The 27,778-nt window shown below is 33.8% G+C and overlaps 1 protein-coding gene across 5 annotated transcripts in view; it reads right to left on the bottom strand.

Moving 5' to 3' along the window:
• Nucleotides 1-27,778, bottom strand: part of LOC111061083 (5'-AMP-activated protein kinase subunit gamma-1) — a 281,502-nt gene that overhangs the window by 14,146 nt on the left and 239,578 nt on the right. For all 5 annotated transcript variants that reach the window (XM_022348773.2, XM_039424287.1, XM_039424288.1 and 2 more), the window contains 4 exons: nt 19,221-19,357; nt 6,475-6,523; nt 1,933-2,070; nt 596-748 (listed from right to left, as the gene is read on the bottom strand). In XM_022348773.2, coding sequence (XP_022204465.2) covers nt 596-748; nt 1,933-2,070; nt 6,475-6,523; nt 19,221-19,357 — 477 coding nt within the window. The remainder of the gene's footprint in view (nt 1-595; nt 749-1,932; nt 2,071-6,474; nt 6,524-19,220; nt 19,358-27,778) is intronic.

Raw genomic sequence — 27,778 nt, 5'->3', positions numbered from 1 at the left:
TCATTACCATTTACAATCGAATTGAGCAGGTTACTAAAAGAAATAAAAATAAGAGATACAGTACATGCAATTCACAAATACATAAGAAAGTTGATAAGTTTGAGGAAAGCATAAGTAATTGAAAGTAATCTAAGTATAAGTAATGAATACAGAATGAAGATAATAAGTTATAAAAATAATACAATTGAGCATAGAAAGAGGTTAAGAGGAAACATGTGCCACTGGAAAGAAAATTGATGAAAGCAGAAAAGAGAAAAGAAAAAGTGTTAACAACAACAAATATTCAAGTATAAAAGTAAAGGGATTTAAACTGTAGGTTTGATCAACTCTATAAATCTAATAAGAATCACGGACATCATATTAATTGAATCAATTCTGAAACTGAATTCAAATTCAATGAGGAATAGCCTCAATAATCATATCCAAATTATTTACAAAGAATGTTTTTTTTTCAATTACGGAGAAATTCCACAATATCAATTTCCATTCAACGACTTATTTGTTCCATTAATAATTTGATTCTCTACTCTGATGCTATTATATATGATCTCATAAAGCTTTTTAACTTGAAATTAAATTACTCCTTGATACTTACTTCTCCACGTATCTAATTTATGTTCTTCTAACTCCTCCATTGTTACGGATGGAGATGTGTAATACATCTGTAATATTTTGATGAAGTCGGTGATAGTCAGCATGCCGACGAACCTCTGCTGTTGACTGTCCCAAAGAGGAGCAGCTCTCACACCTGAAAATGACAATTACATCAATCACAACAAAACAACTGTTTCAAGAACAGTGACTAGAATGAAGATTTTAATTCATAATATAGTCTCTAAATGGATTTATTCTTCAATTGAACAACTGAACTATTACAATACTCACTTATTCCAATATTATTTAATGATTCTACATAAGTCTTAAATTTGTTTAAAAAATAATTCTTTCAACACTATGTCAGTCAAAAACATACAGATGAACGATCAGTTAAGAAAAGTTAAACAAGAATCCATAAAAGATACGAACATCATTACAGGGATGCATATAAATCTGAAACTCCCAATCATTTAATGTCATTCCAGTTATTAATTCCAATTGATCATACTACAAATCTTGAAATAAATTGTATATTCAATTTCACTATACATTTTTCTATGTCAGATATTGAAAAAATGTGATACTCATCATAACTCCACTGTTATCAAGATTTCAATCATTCATATATTTTTCAGTTTCCATGTTGTTTAAGGGAATAAGCTTGGAATTACTATGCAGTGATTTCACTGACGTTCAAAGCTGGATTTCCTCATCTCAGTATCATTGAAAATATCACTCTAATGAATTCTAATGGGAACTTGTCCACTCGTCTAATGGGAATAGTACCATTATAACTTATGGAAAGAATATTTCCACTGAGAACTGATACTATACTGATATGTGGGAATCCAGCCTGAAGACTCAAAGATGCCATCAAGTGTACATAATTGACACACCTACCTATCTACTCTTGTAGTTCAACAGTATGAAATGTGTGATTACAGATTATTACAGATTAAATGTAAGATTTTATTATTGAAGATAATCGTATAATTTGAATCTATAATAATAAAATCACACATGTACATTACATCCCAATTAGGCTATAATTTTTTGATAACAAATTGTAAATGACTGGCTATCATTGAATGAACTAATTCAATAAAATGAAAGAATGCATTCTCTAATCCTAATATTTCAAAGTGCATATACATGAAATTTGCATACAAAGTACGTCTACATGCAAAAATAAGCAATGACTGAGGGCTTCATTCTACATATTTAGCCTCATTTTTAGGACATCATTTTTCTGTTGCACTCTTTTCTGAATTTGATGTGCGCGAGGAATGAAACATTAATGATATGCTAACACAGCATTCGGTTATTGCTACTCACCATTGTAGACGAGCGCAAAGAATGCTTTCTTGACGAGCAGTTGTGTGTCGAAGACCACCAGCTTCGCACTTGTGGGAATCAGGTCGTAGCACTTATGGAACTTGAAGAACTTGACAAAAATTTGACTCTCATCTTCCTCTGCAAAAACATAAAAAAATGTTAGCATATTAATGAGTAAAAAATTCCAAAAGTGATAAAATCATCATATTTTTTGTATTATTATTAATAATTCCACAATAGTCTAACAAATAGCATTTAAAGCATACTATGAACTCTGAACATAACTAATAATGTGGATTGTCGTATTTGGAACATGAATGTATTTTAGAGTAGGGAAATGTAAAGAACTCCGTTGTCTTCTTGCTTGAGTCATCTCCGTTCTTGAATTTAGCAAACAACAATTCTTAGCTAAAAGCGATTTTGTTTTAAATCACTAGAAGATTGTTTCATGTCCTGTCACTCATTGCTGGACCTCTTAAAATATGTCTCTCAACGTGGTTAAAATTACAATATTATATCAAAATTAATAAATCCATTTACTGTCAGTATGTTTCTCGATTCATATTTGGTAATCATACTAAAATCAATAAGTAATTACAACATGGTTATCATTAATCTCACAACATGCCGGCAACAATTCCTATACTTCTTTAATTATTTTATCAATAGAATAATCCCAACCAATTTCTCAACAAACAATGTAACCAGTACTTCACACAAATTTTTGGAAGAATGGCCAAGTCGTAAAAATTGACGTAACATAATTGAATTGTAATTTCACTCTAATTACCCGTGGAAATAGCATTTTAACAAGATGAGTATCTCGATAGTGCCGTCACCGAAATTGCAATCTAGCATTGCTATACTGAGTACTTGTTAGTGGTTAAACGTTTTTTGGAGAAACATATCCTACCCCCTTTGCTGCTTTCTAATTTTTGTTTTGTTTTCATTGATAAGTGTTTCTTTTTGAAGTTTTCATTTCTTTATTGTTCTCTGTATTTTGAAACCATGGCTCATTTGTGAAAAGAGTGTCATCCTTTGACTCACTGCAAACACATAAGGATTTCCTCAGGTTCGCAGTACAGAAGGAGAATTAATTTGCTAGTTTTATTTTCTTTTCTACAGTAGTTTGTACTTTTGTAATTTTGTATCTTATAATTTATTAATTTCTTTTATTTATAATGTGTTAATCATAGTAACTGTAATATTGGTTTCTCTTGCAATTGCAATTTAAATGTCAATTGTGACTGCCAGTAATAACATTTGGTGATGGAGACGTGGACTGCGAGACTTGGATGAATAGAGATTGTTTCAGTTTTTAAGAACGAAAAATGTAAGGGAGCTCAAAGTATCACCTTGTGAGGTTCTGTACAGAATTCATAATGAAGAAGGCGACTTAGTACTCAATCTAGGTTGTACGCCTGCGGTGTTACAAGATAGTGAGTGAAGGTATACAGAGGAAAAGTGAGAAGGAGAAAGGACAAAGAAGAGGCAGAGAATGAGGAAAATTCTCCTGGACCAGGATTGTTGTATGAAATAGTAGAGGAGCGAGAAATAGAAGAAAATGGATGACAGAGACACCAGCTCAACTTGCCTCGAAACAACGAGGATTGAGAGACTATTGTTTTGTATTTTGATGTTGTTCCAAGTCACTGAAAGATTGCTTGTATTCTTGTCAATTTACTTTATGAAGTCTGTCTGTTTACGATCACCTACAGCTGCTAAAAATAAATTGAGAGCTCATCAAATAAAGAAGTGATCTGCATCGGTATCAAGAATTTAAAGTGCCACGAGGTGTTTAGTGCTTGGCTCATATTATTATATTGAAGCTTAAGACTAATAAATAGAAAATAGAAAGCATAAGGATTGAAACACATTAGAATATATCAAGTACCCTTTTATTCTTTCACAACACAACTAGTTTAAACTCTACTAGAGCTATTTTCAAGTATATACACACTTGAGAATGAAACTAGATAAAATAAAAGGGTACTATTGATTAAAATGAATATATTCTATTGTGTTACAATACTTTCAGTGGCCCTAAAAATAAAAGTTAGCATGAGGATTTTATTGGCATTTGTAGCGAATGTGTAATATGTTATCTATATTCACCTCATTCGGATTTGTTTATTCCAAAATAATATTATGAATCGTCAACAGAAAATGAATTGTTACACAGTATTAATACTCTATTTCATGTAAGAACAGATCACTCTTCACAGTTCTTCTGTGAATATTGACAGTTCACAGTTCTTGTATGAGGTGTGAAAAATCACTTGATACAACTGAACTACTTTTAAAACTAGTATGCTTTATCAACACTAGATATCTAGAGCACAGTAATTGATGAAATCTCTAAATATGAACAATAACAAAAAATTGAGAACAATATAAAATTTATAAGAAGATTAAATGAGTGAACACAACATTCTTTCAACTTCATGTTTTGATGTTGGATGTTGCTCATTATGTACAAGAAGAGCACAGAGTTCATTATACTTCCTAAAACTGACAAATTATTGAATTTTATTGTTTTTCTACGAGATTAAAAAATGCTGAAGTATATGAAATGTTTTTCAGGTTCACGATTCATGGAATACTAAGTTTTTTCAAAATTGTATTATTGTAGAAAAGTCCAACATTCTTTATAAGTTGATAATCTGTTCAGTGATATTATGAATAGTAATCGAAAATAGAGAAATGGACAGTAGAAAATGGACACCTTGCAGAAGCAGTTCGGCAAGATGGTCCTTCCATGCTTGATCGACCTTTGGAAACTCTTTGATCTCATCAATGCGGTACACTTCCTCACTCTGCGACACCAAGCCGAAAAGTTTGAAATGCTTGTTGTCTGAGAAGTAGTGTAACTTTATCATCCTCTGTCACGAGTCCATTACAAACACAGTTAAGTTCAAATCTCATACGAGGATCGGCCACACTCTATTTCCCGGTTTTCATGCATCTTCATTAGGCTACATCAAATTACAAGTTATTAATATTTTTGGATTCATTTTTGGTAATGGATCCCAGGCCTCACCTCAGGCCCCTAGCCTCACCTCAGGCCCCTAGCCTCACCAGGAACACAGGTTTAGATGAGATTTGTTGATAGTGTTTCTAATAGATGAAAAGTTAAAACAGTATTCAATTTTGGTAAGGGTATAGGCTACTATTTTATACTGAAAGTATCTAAGTTTTTCAGTACCTAGAACTCAAAAAGATGAGATTCAATCTGGTTTTACATAAAAAAATTATTTGGTATTGATAATTGACATTCTTACAACCCTACGTCAAACCACGTTGTTAACCACCATGTCAACAGTTGCCTTGTAAATCACTCAAGGATTATCTTGGCATCGTTAGCATGGAAAAATAAATTTTAGCATGAAAATTGTGTCATGGGTTAGTTTGACTTTAGATAGAGCGTTCAGTAAGACTTAATATTTAAGTCATAGTTAAGCTTAAATCTCCTTAAATTTCCATCTGAATAATTTTAATGGAAATCAATTAATAGGAAGTGAATTATTAAAAAATTGAAAGTAGAAATGAAAATGAACAGAAGGTGGGGAAATAGGGATGCGATATCGTTCTATGGATGCAAACTAACAACTGTCATTGTTTTCAGAGAATTAAATACATGTTACAGTACAAAGTATCGGGATACACTGATGGCCGCCGGTAACACTTTTGCACTTGTATCACTTTCGAAAATGGCTATTCAACACTAAGTTTTAATCACTAAAGCCGAACATCATATTGATAGACAAGAGCGCGTTTTCCAAAATATGCAAAGAATATTATCGAAAAGTACTAATTTCAAACTGACACTTGGACACAACGTCGTTGCTCGTTGCTGTTTACTTCGATTAGCAATGTCTGAAGTTGGCAAGTGAAGAGCATGAGAGAGTGAAGAAGAGAGAGAGGGTGGAGGAAGGCCACAAGAGAGAACATTCCAAGAGAAGGAGATACAAATTGCAAAGTAGAGGGTGATCTAAATTCGGTACACATTTCACTAGCCAAAAATTTGTTCGCCCATCTTTACTTGGTTCAACTTGACCAGTCCTATCTCTCGTGTTTATTCAAGGCCCACAACTCAAAATCCATTAAGCTCTCGTGCTGACGACAGGCTCACTTACCAACTTCAAATATTTTGATGAAGTTCAAAGCTATTCAGCTATTTTGATGATTCAATTGGGCGGAAGTTATGATTAAATTCTTGAAATGCTTTGCTGATACTGTACATTAAACCAGGAATTACGAACTTTCGTTGAATATTTAACGACTCTGGAGAAACTGACGTCACTAAATATGTGGAACAGTATTACTAGAAATTAAGATTCCTATCAAGTTCTTTGAAGACGACTCTCACTAAACATAAACTTGGTAAAAACTCCAATCTAAGTTTATAGATAAAGCTAATTTATTAAACACTGAAAGCTATGAATACTTTTTCAGTGGAAATGCAATGGAAATACTCTATAACTGGAGTATAAATATCCATTCATATTTTATTCATAAAAAAGTAAACTTTCGAGCACTCACCGAGATCTGAAATATTGACTTTCTCCAGGAAGGGATCTGCCACAGGAAGCTGCAAAACGAATACAATAGAATTAGTAATGATTAACCATCAATCAAGTATACTAAAAATATATAATAAAATGTGAAGAGATATTTCGTGTTAATTTAAATAATTTTATGTTATACTTTTGTGTTAATTTTGAGTTAAGACAATTTTCTATCTACACTAGAAACAGAGATGTTGCAGAATTTATCCATATCAAGGTGAAATTAAAGATGCGCTGTCAGTTCCACATAATTTCATACAAATTATGTGGAACTGATGACACCTCTTTCATTTCAAAATTATTTACTATCGAAATCCTTAAAACCTATTAATACCTGATGAAAGACATATGAAATTCCATTGTGAGGAAGCCACAGTGAGATTCTTCAGTGTTCGCTTAATACTGTAATTGAATCATGAAATAATTCCAGAGAATGATTGAATTATAAATAGAATATTGAGTTTATATTATATGGTGCGGCCAAATATCAACTTGGATATGGCTGGTCCTAGTATTATGTAAGTATTATTGGTTTTCGTGATCACATCCTTTAGTCTTGAGAACAAATTTCTAAATTGCTTTCTGATTTGAGAAAAATATCACTCTATGATAAAGTACCAAGAAATTGGTTACTGATTTGAAAAAAATATCACTCTATGATAAAATACCAAGAAATTGGTTTCTGATTTGAAAAAAGTATCACTCTATGATAATGTACCAAGAAATTATGTCTTTTCGTAAAATGATAGATATCCCTTTACTCAATCTACAAGTAAAGAATAGGAGTTTAATTAATAACATCTTCCTTATAAATAAATTTCGAAACAATTATTCAGCTTCAATCAAAGTTTCCTCAGTTGAAACTAACCAGGAAGACTTTTCTGAGAAGAGCAGTCGGTCTCTTGAAGAAGCGGAGCACCCACGAATCGGGTCCTGAGCCGGCACCCGCACCCGCACCCACACCCGCACACGACTCGTCAGCCACGTTCCTCATCCTAATGTCCTTACATGTTTCCACAACACATCCGAGCGAACAGTCCAGTCCCATTGGGAATCAATTCGCACCACAACTCACTTAGTTCAACTTATTGCTTTCAATTCAATTTCTAGTTCAGCCACTTCCGAATGACCACTTCATTCACTTAAGGGTTAAAGAGTTACAGGTTGTCAAAAACATTCATGAAAATTTGATCTCACACACAAATATAAGTCCATGTTTTATCTCCAATTATGATTTCTTATAAAGTTAAAACCTGGTTACAGTTCGATCATCTGTCAAACACTATTTGTAAAAATTAAATTATCTAACCTTCATAAGACAAAAGTAATAAAAAAAATAAACCGAGTAAACTACTTTTTTGCATGTCAATACAATATCAAACCGCAGAGGTAATTTAGCGCAGTATAGTGAACACGATACTCAACAGAGACTAGAATGAAATGATAATGGTTTCTGCAGCAACGAAATACAGCACCCTCTTTCAGAGCTGGAGTAAACAGATACATTTCACTGCTTTGCTCCATGTCCTGTGTCATGTTCTAACTATAAGACTTGCCATATTTGTTAATCTGTTAGCCAGCATTGAAAAATTTGAACAACTGGTGAACTGGGCACTGATTCTGAAGGGGATAAAATCATCAATAGTTGGAATTTTGTACTGAAAGTGTTATAGTATAGTATAGATACTCTGCTCTATAACTATAGGTGCTATTAGTGCTCTAACTACTCTGGTGAAGCTTTTCAGTACGAAAATAAGAATATTCTGTATTGAATAAATTACATACAATTGAACAATTTCTCGAACTTCAATTTGTGTAGTTATCTTGGTTTTTAGAGTTGTAAAAGTGATAACCATCTTGTCTGTGATACCCAACTATTAAATTAATTTATTATTCCAGTAGGTGTAGCCTACTCATAATACGTAACCGATGTTCATTCAGAAACATCATGAAGAATCATTTTCAACAAGAATTTTAATAAATGTATATTCAAATGATTAGATGTAATTTAAATGGAACTTAATTGTAATAAGGCTTTCTGAAATTATGTTGGCTACAATATTTACAGATTGCGGTACAGCACAGAAATGAAGGTATTCATAGCAATGAAAAAAGGAACCTGTGGCTTCACAATCAATAAGAATCATCTCAAAACAACACATTTCATCGAAACACATCTCAAATCAATAATGAATAATTAAATTATTATTTCATCAAATTGATAATTATTCTTTCCTATCATACAGATTTAGCAGAGCATTTTGATAACAAAACCATCTGGCATAACATAAATAAGCAGGCGTTGGCTACTCAATTTACTTATATGTTACATAATTTGGTCTCGAATCGATTGTACTGTTTATGAAAGTATCGTGAATTGTACAATATTAACGTAACTTCTCACAATGAACAAGATAACCTCCTACAACAATTTGAACAAGCAGTCAGGTGGGCCTACTGGATTGTCGAAAATGTTATTCTAAATATATAATACCCATATAATAAGTATGAATATGATTTTAAATTTGATAATCATCTATACTATAATAAAGTGAAGAACTAGATTATACACGTACGGAAAAGGAAAACTATGTTTGACGCATCATCACGTCTGAACTCAACTGATTAATGTCTTCTATGAATCAAAGATATTTTCATCTAAGAAATCACATTGTTTAATATAATTTACCTATGTTTTGTCAGAAATGACAAATCGCATTAAAAATGCCACACAATTAAGAATACATTCACTTTCATAAGTTTCATAAGCCTCTTTTATATAAAGGTTCGGAAAAATATATTCCTGTTACAGGTAGCGACAGTAGGTCAGAACTACCATATTGGATATTAAATATCATGAGAAAGGTTTTAATGTAGCTAACTGATATTGTGAATAATGAAAAAAGATCCATCTCCAGATGAGAATATAATAATACGAGGAAGAAACCAGATTTTCGAGAGATGATAGCAATATTTGATAAATGTTTTGTAGACAATTTGTTCAACAGATTGCATTTTCTATTACTAACAACAAGGACTATGTGAGCAACAAAAATCTATAAATGACTGCTCTGATAATATCACACTCCTACGCATTTCAACTGAGAAAGAAGTTGTAAAATGCTAAATTAATTCTATTCTCCCAGTCAAGTTGGATGAAAAAAGTTCAGATTTAGAGTACACTTGATAAAAAACGTTATTAAATTTTTCTTGGCACAAGATTCTGAACCACTAAATAGAGACGTTAATCATTTAGAAGTGTTTAGTTGGTTTTCTAACAAACCTACGTCAGTGAAAGGCACCAGATTCAGCGAGCGAGAGATAGATGCTCTCGTTGCATTCATCGATACTCGAAGAACACCTACGAGATTGCTACACAGGGTGGAGTTCTGAGAGGAAGAGAATCAATCACTGAGAGACAGACGGAGTGCTCCGAGATGATAGATGAGATGGGAAGAACTCAATTTGGCTGCTCAGTCAAGTCAATAAAATAACGAGTATAGAGCAAATATAGCGTGGTAAATGAATCTCAAATAGAATTAGCTTCTCCCTCTCAACAGTCAACTTCAAGATGATGGCTGACTTGAGTGTAAGCACAGAGGATGGCAAGAGAATGCAACAGAGTACTACAAGCGTTTCCGACTTGATGGTTTCAAAGTTTATGGTTGACTTGTACAGAGGTAAGAAAGGTGAGAGAGAGGTCCTCACAGAGGGTGATGGTAAGAGAATGTACGAGTAACACAGTACTATCATAGATACTGTTCAATACCTATATTATTTGTCTGTGGTACTATATAATTGTTAGAGAGGTGAGAGAGTTTTGATTGTTAGAGAGGTAAACGAGGTTGGTGGTAAGAAGGTGCAGCACAGAACTGCAAACGATCCTGGATTTGAAGTTAGTCAGTAAAAGTGAAAATTGGGTTGAAGCTTTAAAAATAAACCCAATTCCTAGGTTCCTACGCACTTCACTACTCTTATTTCATCTATGAAAACATCGTTTATGAATCATGACTAGACTAACCCAACTCGTGGAAAGAAGCGGGATTATAACAATATAAAAAGGCATTTTATATTCAAATGTATATTTTTTTCAAATCAATCACTGAGAGACAGACGGATCAAATTTCAACTGACTATTCTTACAATAACTGATTGGATTGGCGATTACCAGATATATTTCACATACTATTGAGTAATAACCAACCATTATTATGGATTAGCATCTGGGAATAATTCAAATTTGTATGAGACTGGGTTTTCTAATCAGGTTTACAGGAAGCTACGTTTTTTAAATAGCATAAGTCTTACAGGGGCACATATCATTATCAATTCCAAACATCAATCACTGTATGACTTACAGTTTCATTGCCTAACGAACCTATTACAAAAAAAGTAAAGTAAATTCGTATGGCTTTTGTTGGTGGGGAATCCCTTGCGGGAAGGTCCCACCGCCTGAATATATAATTTAAGCCGTCAATGGGCCTTACGACAGTCATACTTCAGCCGGGACCGACAATTTAACGTACCCATCCGATAACACGGGAGTGATCTGGTTAAAAAACTTTTGGTATTGAGAGGGTTTGAACCTGGGATCTCTATAGGTTTTGAACCTATTACAGATAACGTAAGATAGCTAATAAGATGAGCACAATTTACTACATTTAGCCTACTTTGCATGATTGCATGTTGACAGGAGAGCTTTTCAGTTTTTCAGATTTAGTAATTTCCAGAAATAAAGTTCAAAATGTAAGTCATTTACCTCCATTGAACCGGGAACCAAGTGCCAAGGTTATCAACCTCCTGTGTCGTTATGGCAACGCTTCACAACAACCAGCCTCTCACAACAACACTAACCCACCAACTAAATTCAGTTCATTCCATCTCCTGATGTTCGTTCAGCCAGTTATCCCATACCTCAATCAACATCATTAACGGAACTAATTCAACAGCCTTCAGAGAGAGGCATTCAGAACACCATTCAATGCACCACCTATTCTCTATTGGTGGATCATAGCAACGTAAACAACTAAAAATCACATCTGAAGGTCAAGTTGGATGCTTAGAGTCTTCATACATGAATTTCTACTTTCTCCCGATTCCCCCCCCCCCCTACTCTAACATTCTTTTCCATATTCCTTCTCTAGGAATAGTTCCTCTTTCTAACAGCTTTAGGACTATCAAAATTTACTTATTTATTTGAAAATATACATATTTAAGGGCACCAGGAACTAAATCCTATTATTGCTCTCATAACACACATTGAGCATACAATTTGAAAAACAATACATGAGAAGGATTATATTGATATCATCCATTGGCACTTACCAATAGCCATACTGGTATATTATTCAATACCTATTCATTTGGATTATTTCATTTTCACGTTATTTTTAAAATAAGAATTGCTTACAAGTCTGAAACAGTGGCAGAATTATTGGAATACTCTATCAATACAGTTCTATAACCTAACAAACCCATTACAGCAATATACTTATTGTATGAATCAATAATGAATAAATACCGTGAATATTTCAAAAAAAATATAATAAAGCTTATATTAAGTACTTTATATAAAGTTATTATACATCAGGAATAAGGACTCTCTGTCCTGACCCAGAGCGGAACAGAACAGGAACACATTTCACGTGGATAATAAATTATTAATGATTTTTTTTAGTACAATCATATCCCGATTGAAAGATCCCATAAAATTTCTATGAAGTCGACGCTAATGCATGTGAGCTAACTGAAAAGGAATGATAGACGTAAATACCACCTAATTTTTTTATTTAATTTTGTAGCACCCGCCGACTACCTATAAAAGAGACAGCCTGTATTTGTCAGTGTTTTAAAACGTTGAAGATTTATTCCAATGCTGCGCTGATTCTCATAATGAGGATAGGATTCCCCATTAGAGTGTGAATTTTTCCTCCCCAGCACATGCCTTTGGATAATATGCTGGCAATGCGAATCTCAGCACTCTTCTCTCCTCTCACATGCATACTAATCACATGCATGTCGTCTCTCTCAGGTGTTGTATGTTTCTATGTGAGTGGAACATCTCACCTTTCTAGAATTTATATACATTTATCTCTATTCTTCTGGATGAAAAAGAGGTCTTCAACAATGTTTAAGCTTGGTAGTGGGAAAATATTTGAATCTTTTTAATAAGGCCTACAACTTGTACGATTGGACTCACCCATTATTACTCTAATTCACCATTTGGCCCTTCAATTAATTGCTCTGTTTCCCCTCTAATGAATAGCCTAATTGATATTTTCTCCAAATATGAAGTACGTAGCCTATTCAAGTTCGTAAAAATATAAAATTTATCACTTTCGTGAATTTTAAAAAATCGATTTTTTTACATTATTGTTACGATTTAGACTATTTAGATTTACGATTACGATTTGATATAATTCATTGAAGCGAGGTTCATACAAATGAACAGAGGCCAACTGTTCAGAGGTAACTCGATTGAGGCTGATTCAAACATCAGTCGATTCTACAGCATAACTTATCTATGCTTTACTTTAAGACAGTAATGTATAGTTAATGGGAAGTAATACTTTTCAACATAAATCTTACAATAAATGTATATTAAAAACAAATATATCCACACGATATCTGGCCTGTGATTCAAAACGTCAGAAGATCAAATCAATTAGTGATAATAAAATCAAGTCTGGCCTAACACCATCCTCTAAATATCAGTTAAAAATGTATAATGCAACTGGAAATTATTAACTGGATGACTTTGATTTGATAACTTTAACAAGAAAAAACCACATGATATTGTGACAAGATTTATAGCCACAAAACCACAAGAAATAGAAACGGAGAAACCACATTAACAATGCTCATATTAATGAAGTTTATTTGTGAATGTCATTAGAAAGTTACTCTTCTTTATTAGATATTTTGCACTACTGAATTAAAAATTGAACAATGACTTTTCATTAATTTGTATATATATATAGATATTTGTTTTAATTGATCGTAAATTTGAACCTTCAAAGGGAGCAATCGAGTAGCAGCATTCCATAAAGTACGTGACTATATAGGCGGCCAATATATATGAATGTACTTGTCAAGGTCAAAATTATTACACAAGACAAGAAGCGTACTCAGTTTTTAAACCAATGTGTGTAAACGTTTGAGTGATAACAATATTGAATAACTGATCGTTCTAATTCCGTGCTTCTGATAGGAGTTATCAACGAAATAGGTCAGATGGGGGGCACGGGGGACGGGGCTAACAAAGAAGCAACAGCTCTTTCAAAACAAAAACACTTCTCACACACACGCACGCGTACGACCGAACCCTACTCACTCCCGCACTCACGACACACCCATGAAACAGGCCAATGGAAGCGGCGATCGCACACTTATCTATCATACGACGTTTCTCAGCTGATTATTCACGTTATCACAGATAAATAGCTGACCGGTTCGCAAAAGCTATAAGAGCACACAGGAGAAAATGCACCGAAATCAATAAATATTTCATAGCACTTCGCACACGAAACCGAATTGAGGCACGACCAGCTTACAAAACAAACCGACAGATGGAGTCAGCCGGCTCACGTACGCTATTCTCATCAGCTGATCGTCAGCTGGTTCACCTCCATCAAACCGGCACAGAGCGCAGCACCTGACGGATACTCATTTATATCTCAAAGGCGGGAAATATTATATCTTATTAAATTTATTATATTTTATATCTCAAAGTGCTTACTACAGTGCCATCGAGTAAAATATACTGTTTAAGATTATTTGTCTCTGACAGTACTTAGTACTTTCAAATTACGCTCTATTCCTATGTGTTCTAAAAAAAATTATAATTTATGGTACAATATGGATATCGATATTATTAATAGTAATTTATTAAATTTCATATCGATTCTAAGTCTATATTATATAAAGTTTTTTTCTGATCTGCTTTCCAATCATCAATACATATTACAATATTTGCTGTCATTTATGTCAACAGTGTCTTTATTCTATTTGTAAAATTTACTAAGTAGAATCAAGTTTCTATTACACGATGGAGTGATGATGAGAAATGAGTTTAGGAGTTTAGGTGAATGATCAAAACGTTTAGGTGGTAATTTTTCAGTAACTTGTAACAAAAAAAGCTCATTTTTATTCTTTCTCCGGAAATGAACTGTAAATTATAATAGCGTACTGCAATTGTTTTATTTGCCATGTACAAAATCTTTTTCAATTGTCTTCGAAAATTCAACAGTAGAATCAGATAAATCTGCTCACAAGGAAGACAAACTAAGTTAATAATTTGACTGGATTTCAAGTAATAGATGTAGACAATTGAAAACTCGTGAAATTCGATTAGAATGGCTGGTTGAACGGGCTATTAATTTTAGTAGTCAATAAACTAGACTGTTTCTGTATAAATTTCTAATATCGGAGAAGTATTTATTCTAATGGGGAAGAATATGATGTGCTATACATATTCCACCATTTTCATCAATTGGAAATAAAAACAAACCATTTTTGGCATCCACTCAGTAATTATTTTACTACATTAAAAACATGAATACCTCAATAATCGCCTGAAACATTGTGACTGTGGAGTTCATACAAACTTTAGTTCTCCATTCAAGAGATAGAAAGTACAGGATCCTGTTAGAAACTTGTCAGAAACAGGTCAAAATTAAACCCAAGTACTGAAACTTTATCTTGTCAAGGGAAATGATGTTGGAGAACTAATGCAGAGTTAATCTTGGAAAATCTGCCTGCTGGTAATGAACAATTGAGAGTTTGTAATCTACTATCTTCTACATTTCATTTTCAGTTTATGAAGATACAGTCCATTTACTGGCCTTCTTGGAACAAAGGACGAAATTCTTCAGATATTAAAACTACGTCCAAGTTCTTATTTTCCTGCCCTATTATTACGCCAATTTGACTATTTTTGATGAAATATACTTTGTTGTTTGTTTTACTCACAAGGTCACCACTCATCAGATAAAAATACCTATGTTAATCTTCATTTATTTTGAAAACTTTTGATGGTATCCTAGAACTGATTACATAACAAACAGATAAACCTAACAACACAGATGAATATGAAGACAGGCGATTCAGTCTAGGAATTCTTCCTTCCACTCATAAGTTGAGTATGCTCAATGGAGAATCCAATTTATTCTTTCAAAAAATAAAGTTTTTAAATAAACTGTCAACATCCACTATTCCAAGGATTCTTGAACCACTAATCTACGAAGCATTCTGAGTTTAGAGTCATCTCATTTATCTCTAATAATCCAATGGAAGAGAGTATGCGTTTATGTTTTCTCATATTATGAATACTCCACAGAAGTATCAGGAATGAATTTAATGATGCTCTGCTTGTGAAAATAATGACGTGTACTCTCATCTCGAATGAAGCACAAGGCGAAAAGAAAGATGTAACCTTTCTGGATCGGCGAGAAAAAGTATGACTAAAGAAGACGACTAGCACGACACCAGTAACGAGTAACGAGGACCTCTCCAAGCAGAAAAGAGCTCATTGTTCTCCAGGCCAAGCAACGCGAAAAATTGAACAATTCCGTGTCATTTGACTGCGCTAGTGTGTGAAGTGAAAAGCTTCGAGGGAAATAACGTTTAGATAACGATAACAAGCATCTTTTGCTCAGTAATTGAAGGCCCTATTCTTTGTACTTGAAGAGAAACGAACCAAAGTTAAAATAAAAGAGACATATATTTATTTTACTCTATCAACAAGAAAGAACTGGTTTCTTGAACTACGAACAATACTTCATGCAGAAACTCATAATGAATGAAAAGACAAGATATTGTATCAGTACCAAACCTCCAGAACAAAAATCAATACTGAAGCAAATATTTCATGAATCGAATTCCCAAAACTTCTATTTTCGACGATTAAGAATCCTCCCGAATAAGGAATTACTTTCGACAATGTAATCACTTGGTGGTTACCCCTTAAAACGTGAGACCTCCCAAGCTAAACTGAATCATATGCACCAAATGAGCAGGAAAGGAGAATCTACTCACACTTTGATGCCGAATTTCTTCAAACTTAACTAACAGAAAGCGATAGTTACATTTCCAGCCAAACAACAGAGTACCATTATACTTCCTTAGGAATGAATCCTATTTTGATTGGCTGTGTTATTTCTGTGATGGAAATTGACAGTCTTACCTCCTACCCCATAGTAGCATCTCATGAATATCGAATATAAAATTTTCAATTTACTTCAATAATATTTTGAGAAGGAGATGCAGCACCAAACATTTGCATTGAAAATAAACAGTTGGAGTTAATCGGATTACTCTGCAGCTTTTGGTCGAGTGATGATGGAGTAAATGCTGGCGATTAACAAAAATTCTGGAATGGATCTAGAAAGCGCCATTTCATCAGAGGCTTCATCGAAAATAAACTCTAATGACTAGAGACAAGGGTTTCCTTCTCCAATGGAGGCAACAGAGATCGTTATTATTGTTCTCTGAAAGAAACAAGATAAATGTAGATATCATTAGCAGCTGCCCTTAACCACTTCATCTTATCTTTTTGTAGAGAATGATGGAAGAATGAAGGGTAGACGTTACAAAAACATCCTACTAATCACACTTGAATGAGATAATAAATTGCCATTAGTCAATGATAAGGGTAGAGCTTGATTGGAACTATATGAAATAAAAATAATTTATTTCATACTTCTCCTTTCAATTCAGTATGAAGAAGTGATGAAATTTGTAGAAATTAGAGATTTGGATGTTGCTTTTATTTCCAGTCAAGCTTGGCAAACAAACAGGTCGGTAATCTTTCACGGCAATCTGAATGATGAAGAAAATTGAAAAACCCTCTTCTTACGAGCAGATAGATAGCATACCAGGCATATGGAATTTATGTAATTTAGTTCTTCGTGAAATTTTAACGGATATAAATTGAAAATTAAATCAAAAACTTAAAAACCAATTAGTTTTGATACATACAGTACTGAAAAGCAAATAACGGCCTACGCCTACACAAGAGCAGGTTATGATTCAATAGTCCTTTCATTTCATTCGCTACATTCATTTTTCATTATGAATGTTTTGCAGGTTGAAAATAATTCCTGCATCTCTACAGTCTTAGCAATCAAAAGAAACAACTTTCCACTCTTTTAATTTCTAAATTTTTATAAACTGGTGATAACGCTTTCTGGTGGAGAGACTAGGATGATGATAGACATAATAATTGCTGCAAGATTTCTATAATTGAAGATTTCCTCACAATATTCAGTTTAAATCAGACTAGTATTGTAAAGTTTAGTATATAGTTCAACGGTAAAGTTAAACTAGATCTTAACTGCCTGACAAGACAGGGTGGAACGCAGCAAACCTTTTTTACATCAGAGAAAAACGAGCCATTTTTGAAAAGACAAGGATTGAATAAAAAATAATAAATTGCAGGTGCATGAGTAGCAAAAAAAGATAAGAGCAGAGGCGCAAATTTGATTTGAGAGGAGAAATAAATGACGGTAGAAAATTGCAGCAATCTGCGACGCATCAAGTGTGGATAATAAATCAAAAGATCAAGTGTTGGTAGCTTCATCAGAGCAAAGAATGCTCTGAATCTCGACAGGGAAAAGGTTGAAAATGGGTTAAGGAGAATTTTATTCAGTTAACCATGAATGTCGAACTCTGAATATTCATTGATTGTATTCACGTAATTAATGGTAGAATGTCAATAAAAAATTGAGAATGAGGATGAGCTAAGAATTGTGGTGTATTGTGACTGAGTTGAAATCTCACGGATTACAGTGATCTCGAATTCAGCAGTAAAGGCATGTGAAAGAATGAGTTTTGAAGTGACTGACTGAATACGGCAAGGAGCAAAATGTTTCTAAGCCGGATGAGTTTCAGATATATTGCAGGAACCATTCCTGCATTAATATTCACATTTGTATTGAAGTGGTTTGAATGGGAATTCGAAGTAATATGAATTCACAGAATAATATTGAATGCCTCGAGAAGAATGTGACGATTATTAGAATTCAGCTCATTTCACAGATGGAGTCACTCTATCTTAGAATTCAAGGTGATTTTCCAACAATACAGAGCGAGTGCTACATATTTCAAGATAGAGCACTACTTGAGTTAGGAGTAAGGCAAATGATCTCACGTGTTTATAGCTGAATAGTTGACAGAAGTTTAGAGTTTGATATTCTATATGAGCTGATCTTATTCTGTTTGGCTGGAAAACCCAATATTCCTGCTAGATTGGAAACTGGTGCATGTGAATGTGTATTATATCTCTGGTCTATCGTAAAAGTAGATGATAGCTATGAACCGAACCAGAGAAGTGTATTTTCACAAGCGCATCATCTTATTACTATCTTATGTTCCATTTCAGCTTTTCAACATTCCTCATTTTATATTCGGTTTGATTTTTTATCGATTCAATATTTTGCAATTTTGATGCCTTCATGTTTATTTGATCCAATAATACTTCCCAGTTCAGTTTCGCCTCCGAGAATCGATTCGAAAAAGCTACACTAAAAATCTTAGAAAAAAAATGTTAAATTTTCTGAACGACTTGTTCTCCTTGACGACAAACTTAGTTAATAATAGTAATGAGTTTTGTTTGAGGAGACGAATGCCATGCCGCCGCTAATGTAGAATGTAGCTGAGTTAGTAATCTTTTTTTTTGTGGATAAATCAAAGTGAAAATATGTTTGATTTGATGATACTCACTCCTCGGGAATCACGGAAGAGGATGGCAGCATGATGGGGGTCGAGGAAGGCGTCAGAGGAGCGGTGGGGGGCGGTGACTGTGCCCAGAGACAGACGGCGTCGGTCCGGGTCGAGCGAACTCCTCCTCAGCAGAGCACCTGCAAATAACACAAACACAATTCACAATAAATAACACAAAAGATTCATTTGCTATTACAAAAGTGATAGAGATTGTGTAAAACCAAAATAGAGGTGAATAAGTGAAGGATTGTAAGGGAGAAATTATTTAACTTTTCCACCCAGACTTGTTGACGATCGACGATCAGATGCCTTAAACGCGTCTTCAAAGTTCAAACAATATACTGTATTGTAAAAATACAAAATGTTCCGGTGATATTTTCCAAATTCAAGGATTTATTCCAATTCCCAATACTAGAACTATGAATTAATATTCATTTTTGTTTCTTTAGTTAGTAAATTTATAATAATTTGTTTCATGGTTATATTTTTTTTTCTATTAAAACTAGTCACTAGGACTAACCATTAATTTCGTTCTCTTATTTCTTATCCTAAAATATTCATTCATTTGAATTTGATAATGAATCAGTTTCCGTTTTCAGATAATTACATTATTTGATACAATTTTTTGAAAGTTATTTATTTATTTATTCAGTAATGTACGATATTACACTTATTTGAGAAGGCACAACAGGCTTATGCCTAAAACTGTCCCTTCTCAAATTTCTACTACAGTCCAAATTGAATTGTAGTTCATCAAGCTACAAAAGCTTATTAAAATAACAATTTACACTTCAAAAAACATAATTAGAAACATTGATAAATACTGTTAAATTCAATCACAACTTTATCTACACTTAGTAGACTGTAATCCTCCGAAACTATTTTTACATAGATTTGAATGTATGAATGAAGTTGAGAAAATATATTAAAGTAGATGTTTTATAGTCGAAGGAATGAACGATGGGTTTCATGATGGATTTATTGCTTTCTCTCAGAGTGAGTTGCATTCTACCCATAGAGACAATACTGTATTGTGCAAGATTTCTCTATGATTCTTGTTAAATATATTTACAGAGAAAGATTTTGAAATAATTATACGTACTCTGAGAGCACACTGAATTAGTGTATTGTCAAATAAATTCATTTACAAGCTTAGAAAGATTGAGTTATCATTCGTCTTTTATTAGTTTGAATAGAATAAAACAGGATTGTATTGCAAATCACATAATAAACTGAATTTAAAAAAATTGGTTGGGTAAGTTATTGATACCACAACTGTATTATTTGAATTGCATCAAGTGCCAATTTGAAAAGGTAACACAGAACTCCAATTAGTTAATCAATTATTAGAAAACAACACAACCTTGTAGTGTAGGAGTACATAATAATACAATTTGATAGTATTTTGTGGTCTAGTATAACATTTTAAGAGCTAAATGTGTCGTGAATGAATTTTCAATTGACAAACACGCATTGCATCAAGCCAAGAACTGCAATCATTTAATAGACAATAACTGTGCCAGAGAAAGTAAACAAACAGGTGAAAGTTCAATACAATAGCTTAATGTTTCAATACTGTGAGTACTTCAGTTATGACTCCATTTGAAACTGGAGTAGTGATGTGAATAACAACTCAGGTAGACTATTCAATCACAATCATTATTAAAGAATTAACATAATTTATGATATAAAACACAACTCTGATCCTATGGTACAATCTTTATTACTACAAATAATGCAGCGGTTGAGTTATTTTTGGCTGGTGATTACCATCTTAATGAGAAATAATTATTCATTTGAAACGTAGTTAATTTAGTCTCGTCATTTGGAAAACATCCAGGAAATGGAATGGAAGCATTACAAATAAATTTCAACAAAATCACAGTGTTATCAAGGATATTAAAGTTGAGATTGTGAGTTAGCCTGGAATTTAAATTTCGATAATTAATTTTAGATAATCATACTTTCGGGCAGCTTAATTACCCTGCATAGAAATTTCATACATATTTCTAATTCATTTTGCCCATGTTGTACACATCATTTTCGAGAATCATCATCTTATTTTCAATCTTCAATTCAAATTTTATTTTCACTTCATGCCACATTTCTGCAACAATTCTGCTTCGATCGGGAATATTCAAGATTTGAAAAGATTATTTGCTTTTCAAATTTCAGTTTTAGAAGTAGATTAATTATTGAACAATGCAAGAATTTCAAAGATTCATCCAACAAAAGAATAATAAAAGTTGATTTCATCTCAAATCAGGGATGTAATCAGTTGAGGTTTTATTACAATGCCTTCTCAATAATTCAAGTATTAATGCTATGTTACTTTCAACAATGGACATCATCAAACACCTCGATTTATAGTTTAATATCATAGCATGATAAAATGAGCGGACATAATAGAATTTCCATCAAAATGCATGAAATTCGGTCATTTTGTCATCTATCTCAAACATCACTAGACAGATAGATGCACAAGGGTAGATGCACAAATTTAGCGACGCAATTTCCAATCACGGCCAGATATGAATAATTCGATGGTGGACTGCTTGCTGCTCGAGGTGGGGATTACAATTTGCATATTGAGGCTTGAGCAGCAGCCCTAACCCAGCTCACGAATTCCCAAACTAATGCATGCGGCATAAAACAAGGCCTGGCTCGCAGCGAAGCATCGAGCTTCGCTTCAAACAACACCTCCACTCATGACAGTTTTCAAGTTTTCTTGTGACACCGGTTATGCTACTGAAATTTTAGGTAGAATGGGAATTTCATGTATACTTACATTCACGTGATCTACGTATATCTTACATTGTACCAGAAATCTACAAAGATAATTGATATGCATGTGAAATTTGTCTGCAGACGTGAAGGCGGACAAATTTCACATGCATATCAATTATCTTTGTAGATTTCTGGTACAATGTAAAGGAGCGTACAGACTTTCAGCGTACAGCCATGAACGTCACTCAGCAGATCGATTGATGATCGACCGGGGTGCAAGAGTGGAACGCGAGAAGAGCTAACATCTCCCGTAATGTTCATGATCAGAGCGATTGCGGAGCGTGCATGGAGCGATTGCGGAGCGTGTTGAAGGCGCGTATATCTGTACGCACCTTAAGATATACGTAGATCACGCATGTGAAATTTGTCTGCAGACGTGAAGGCATTAGGCAAGGGTGGAAACATGGTGGAGCGGCATGATGGATACGAATATCTTCATCATTTAGAGTGTTGAATGTTATTAGATGGATCAAATGGTGACGCAACTAGTGCTCCTCAAGAGTGCGCCATACATAGCCTACAGTACACTCGAGATGGAACCTTCGCCGCTTCACCATGCTTCCACCCTTGTCTAATGCCTTCCCGTCTGCAAACAAATTTCACATGCATATCAATTATCTTTGTAGATTTCTAGTGCAATGTAAGATATACATAGATCACGTGAATGTAAGTATACATGACATTCCCATTCTTCCTTAAATTTCAGTAGCATAACCGATGTCATAAGATTGATAGAAAACTTGAAAAATGTTTTCATGCAGTGCAGCTATTACTCTCATCGGATCCAAGATTAATATATTAGATTGATATATTCCAACCTTATATGAGCTATCTCATTATTATGGATAGAAATTGTGCGACATCAAAGATACGTCGTTTTAGAAATTGGAATATTGTGGATTTTTGTTGCCGACATTTAGTAAGATTGTTGTTGCAGTAGTTCTTGTGCACAACAAAATACGATGATTATAAAGAATGATGGAATGGCAAAGCAAAAAAAGAAGGTTTAGTAAGAAATATTGAATAAAAATAAATAGAGGAAATTTTTTATGAAGGAAAAATGAATTGCATTGGAAGTTCTTGAGATTTCTGAGTTTCTTTTAGAAACAGAACTGAAGTGCAAAAAATAATGCATTAATAAAGAAGCATGCCTAAGAATGGTGGAAGGTTTGAATGAATTCATAAATCAACAAAATATCTCTCGTCTTGAGAACGAAGCGACAGGAAACTGAGGAAAGCTCACAACCTACTCAACTTCAATTGAAAAAGCGTAGTAATAACATCTATCAATCTTTCATACAGAAAGAGTGCTGCTTTCAGCAACTTATGATTTTGTACGAGTATCCATCAAAGCAGGGCATTCAAAGCCTAGGCGGGGCATCAGCAAGCTGAATAGGAATTAGTTCAAGTTTTAAATATTTGAAAGCAGCTTCACTTCTTCAAATACAAGCAACTACGATTTAATTTTCAGCCGATATAAATTACTCGAAAGTTCCTGATCTGAAATTGCAAGTTCAAGATACCCACCCTTCTGAATTTCGTACATGCTTCGACTACATTCTATAATTAATATTACATAAATTAACTGGACGCACTTAGCTTTTCTCATTAAAATATAAGCCAAATTATCATTAATTAACCCAGCCATTAGTATCTCAAATTAGAAAACATACAAGTGCAATCTCTTTTACACAAACTATTCAATGAGTTTGTAAAAGATTAAGTTTTTAAATAATTAGGATAATAGTTCGTACTTCAGTTTCTAGTTGTTTGATTTTTGTTAAATAAGTAACTAGTATTACATTTTTCAATACTATGTCATAACCTGAGAAACAATCTCACTGAGAATGAGAGGGAACTAATGAAAGGAAGAATAGATGTAGATAATAATTATTATTAAACGAAAATCTTAATTAAATGAAGGGGATCAAATCGAGACACAAAACCACTAACGGGTTGACCCACATTTAGCTTTTCTCAGGTCTCTGAATCAGCTTCACGGCAGATTGTGACAGCATAAAGGAGGAAAAGATTAAGAGAATAAAAACAAATGAAGCCTAAACGTAATGTCACAGAGCACTTGGCAAACTTCCTGCTCGGCTGATCTTCTCAGTTGAGAGTCAACAAATGACGTCCAACGCAGAAACCACGCCGATTGGCAATTTAACGGACCGGACAGGACAGGACAGCCCTCTGAATTCAAGCTGGTCGGTAGGTCGCAGCCAGACCCCACACACACCCACACACCAACACATCACGCCAAATGCTGTACTTCCTCCTTGCTCTTGCACTCAGCATCCAACTACCAACAACCATTCCAAGCTCTTTCTCTGCACACAAAACGAGGTACCCACAACTAAAAAGCTTGGGAAAATAATGTAAGAAAGAAAACAAGAAAAGACTGTATTCTAATGACATATCTTCCTCATGCGGTGTTAAAACTTTCTATACGTTTTTTATTGTCATCAGTGACTGAGTAAAATCAAATATTTGATACTGTCATCGAACTGGATGTATAAAACCGATATTAGAAATCTAGATTCTAGTTTACTGTTAGAGCACTATGATGATAAACAGTGTTGAATGCGAATATAGCATTACCATCATTAATATTATAAATGCAATATACCTTATAAGCTACACTTCCTCAAATTTAGTATTGTAATCTGTTATAAATAATAATATTATAAGAAAATTAGAACTTACACTAACTACATCGTTATACTTACAGTATGCATATTATACAATACTGTAGATCAGTATTATAATACAGCCAATATATTGTTAATGAACAGGATAGAAATCTGACGAAAAAGAAATTTCATTTTTTATTGGAATTATATAATGGAAACTAGATTTTAAACTTCATCTTTTTCAATAAATTGGAAACAAATAACAAGAGTAACAATGAGAAGAGTAAATAATAAGAAAACAGCAACACCAAAAATGAAGGAATTTATCTAACCAGCTCATTTGAATGAACGAAAACACATTTCTTTCATCTTTCATCAGTATTCTTTTGTTTTTCATACACTAATTTATCACAAGAATTGACACAAACAAAACAGAAAAGGCACGCGTCAATAGTTCAAACACTCAAGAGTGATAAGTTCATTATTCAACCCATGGTAGACTAAACCAAACAAGAAACTTCCCAGATAGTCGAGATAGAAATAAGAAGTGAAGGTTCTCTCAAAACAAGTGGATTCACTTCATGAATATTCAAGCAAATTCTATGACAATGCCTACCAATGCTTACCAAAATAAGAATAATGTCATAGGTTTTTCAAGAATACTAATTGGAAAAACACGGTTGAATTGGGACCACATAAGCCGTACAAAGATTTGAAACTGTACCCCAATAATTGAGATCAACAAATTTTACCCCTTGAGGATCAATAAAGAGTATTATGAACATATTTCATACAATATGATAAAACTACTAACACTTTGAAATACATTTTCGAAACAACTTATTGTAAAATTGAAAATAGCATACTCAAAGAGAAAGCAGCGATAAATTTCATAGAAATAATACTAGACAGAATAGAAACGATACAATAAATAGCATTTGAATATGGCACACATAAAACATCATTCCATATCCATCTACTAGATTGCTTCTATTCATTGGACAAGAAATGAGTGAAATTTCTATCAATTGGTTGGGAACCCCTACTGCGCAGCAATATATCTAGTGAGCACTTGGTCCAACAGGTTTAAATTATAATCTCTTACAACACAAAGAGTCGAAAGCGATTTTATTATACTCCTAAATTACATTTATCGATGTCAACAAAAGCTGAATGAACACTTGGCCTATTTGTTACTCAACTGGGTGTTGTAGCGCATTAAACTATAACTGTATTTATACGCTATATAGATATATGCGCCAGCCAAATAAGCGGGGGCGAGAGCCAGGATCCGGAGGAACTTAGTATAACATGGCGTCTCAGCAATGTCAACTTGACCTCTTGGGCCTCAAAGGTCAAACATTCTGCATCTAGTGAGCATTGTATCAAGCAAACGATTCCAGGCGAATCCCCTGTCTCTTTTTAATAGCAACTAATGAGCGAGATTTGATTTATAACTGCGATATAATGTCAAGGAAAGGAGTGTACATTGGCTACAAGTAGGTGTGTGGACAGGGAGTGACATTTTTCGTATATTTGTGAGTTTTAACTCTAATGAGGTAAGAAATATTGCTCATAGAAATCCATCGATATAATGCAGTGGAAACTATAAATCAATATATCATCAACTAAACCCTGGAAAACAAATGGGCGTTCTGAGCTACCACGAAGTTTGTCTAAAGCGATGTAGTAGTTATACATAGGATTAAAGTCCCAATATTCAAATTATGTTAGAGCCAAAATGTGGAAATAATGATTTAGAATATGCTGATTTGAAGTTATTTCAAGTACTATACTACGTACTTATGGATAGCGAAATTTATTACTATTATTTTTGATGCTTAGTGAACAGAAAACAATTTCACCATTGTATAGTAATTTCAAAACGATAGTAAGCTGTTGTATTATTTTGATCATGAAAGTGGTGAAATTTCAGTGGAAAATAGAAAGTAGCAATGAATGAGTAATAAGATTAACTGAATGGAATCTACAACCAGGTTTCTATTGATTCTATTTTGAAATTACAGTTACTTCCATATGCCTGGGGAACTGTTATCAATACTAGAGAAGTAGAAACCAACATTGCTGCAATATGTCACTGGAAAAAGGTATCTAGAAAAAGATTGCACTACACTAGAAAAAAGTGCAAGTCATTGGCGAGAAGCTGTGAGCTACAACATTGCTGTCGAGTGAGTACTCAGCTGCAATTACAGTAAAAAGTCGGTCATTCTGTCTGTCCTGAGACGGAGAAGACCGCGAAGAACGTGAGAATTATTTAAGCAAAGGTTGCGCGAAACACTGCCCAGCGAATAGCATCAACGTCTCGTGTTCGACTGGCGTCGATAGCAGCTTATAGCAAAAGGCAAAAGACCCTGATGCTGTCACACCAAAAGGGATTAAATCGCTACAACATGATCGCGTCTCAGCTGAGACAACGATGAACAAATGCCATACCTAATAACATACCTAACAAGCACGCCAAGAAAACATTTATAATGCCTGAGCATCGTCTTAACGGTTTGTTGATCTATTAGAAACTTTGATTATTTCTCAAGTTTGTTATCTGAAAATAAATCAACAGGCAACTGATAAACTGGAAATTGCGAACGCCGTGTTGATGTGGACTTGAAAACGGGAATGAAAAATCTATCAAATTAGCAAACTTGCAATAGGAACAGTTTTTGCCAATTTCTAAAAGGAATCACTGGATAGAATATACGATGTACAATGCATAATATACAGTGAATGTACAATGCATTCGAGCACTGAATTTTATATACTCTTACATTTTCTTACTGAAGTTGGTCACTTAGAAGCAGACCACTCTACCATTCCTCGTTTGAAAGAGTTGTTTGAGAATAGGACAAAGTTCTTATCTGAACATTTTTCAAATTTTCAACCCCCAGAAAGCCTACATGAGGATATCCATCATATAGGAAAGTTCAAGTATTCCAGATTAAACATTTGTAAGAAGAATGCCTTTACGTGAATTATGATTCGTGTGAATTTCATTTAGGTGGGCCTACTTCTATTCAACTTTGGAAAGATACAAGGCTAATATGGATGAAAAGTGTTTTCCATCTCTTGATCGATAGAAACTAGCATTTTGATGAAACATTGTTATATAGGATACATTTG

This window comes from Nilaparvata lugens, chromosome 3 (assembly GCF_014356525.2).
Source record: "Nilaparvata lugens isolate BPH chromosome 3, ASM1435652v1, whole genome shotgun sequence".
Taxonomy (NCBI): domain Eukaryota; kingdom Metazoa; phylum Arthropoda; class Insecta; order Hemiptera; family Delphacidae; genus Nilaparvata; species Nilaparvata lugens.
Note: the sequence above shows the minus strand (reverse complement) of the source record. Positions and strands in the feature narration are given on the sequence as shown.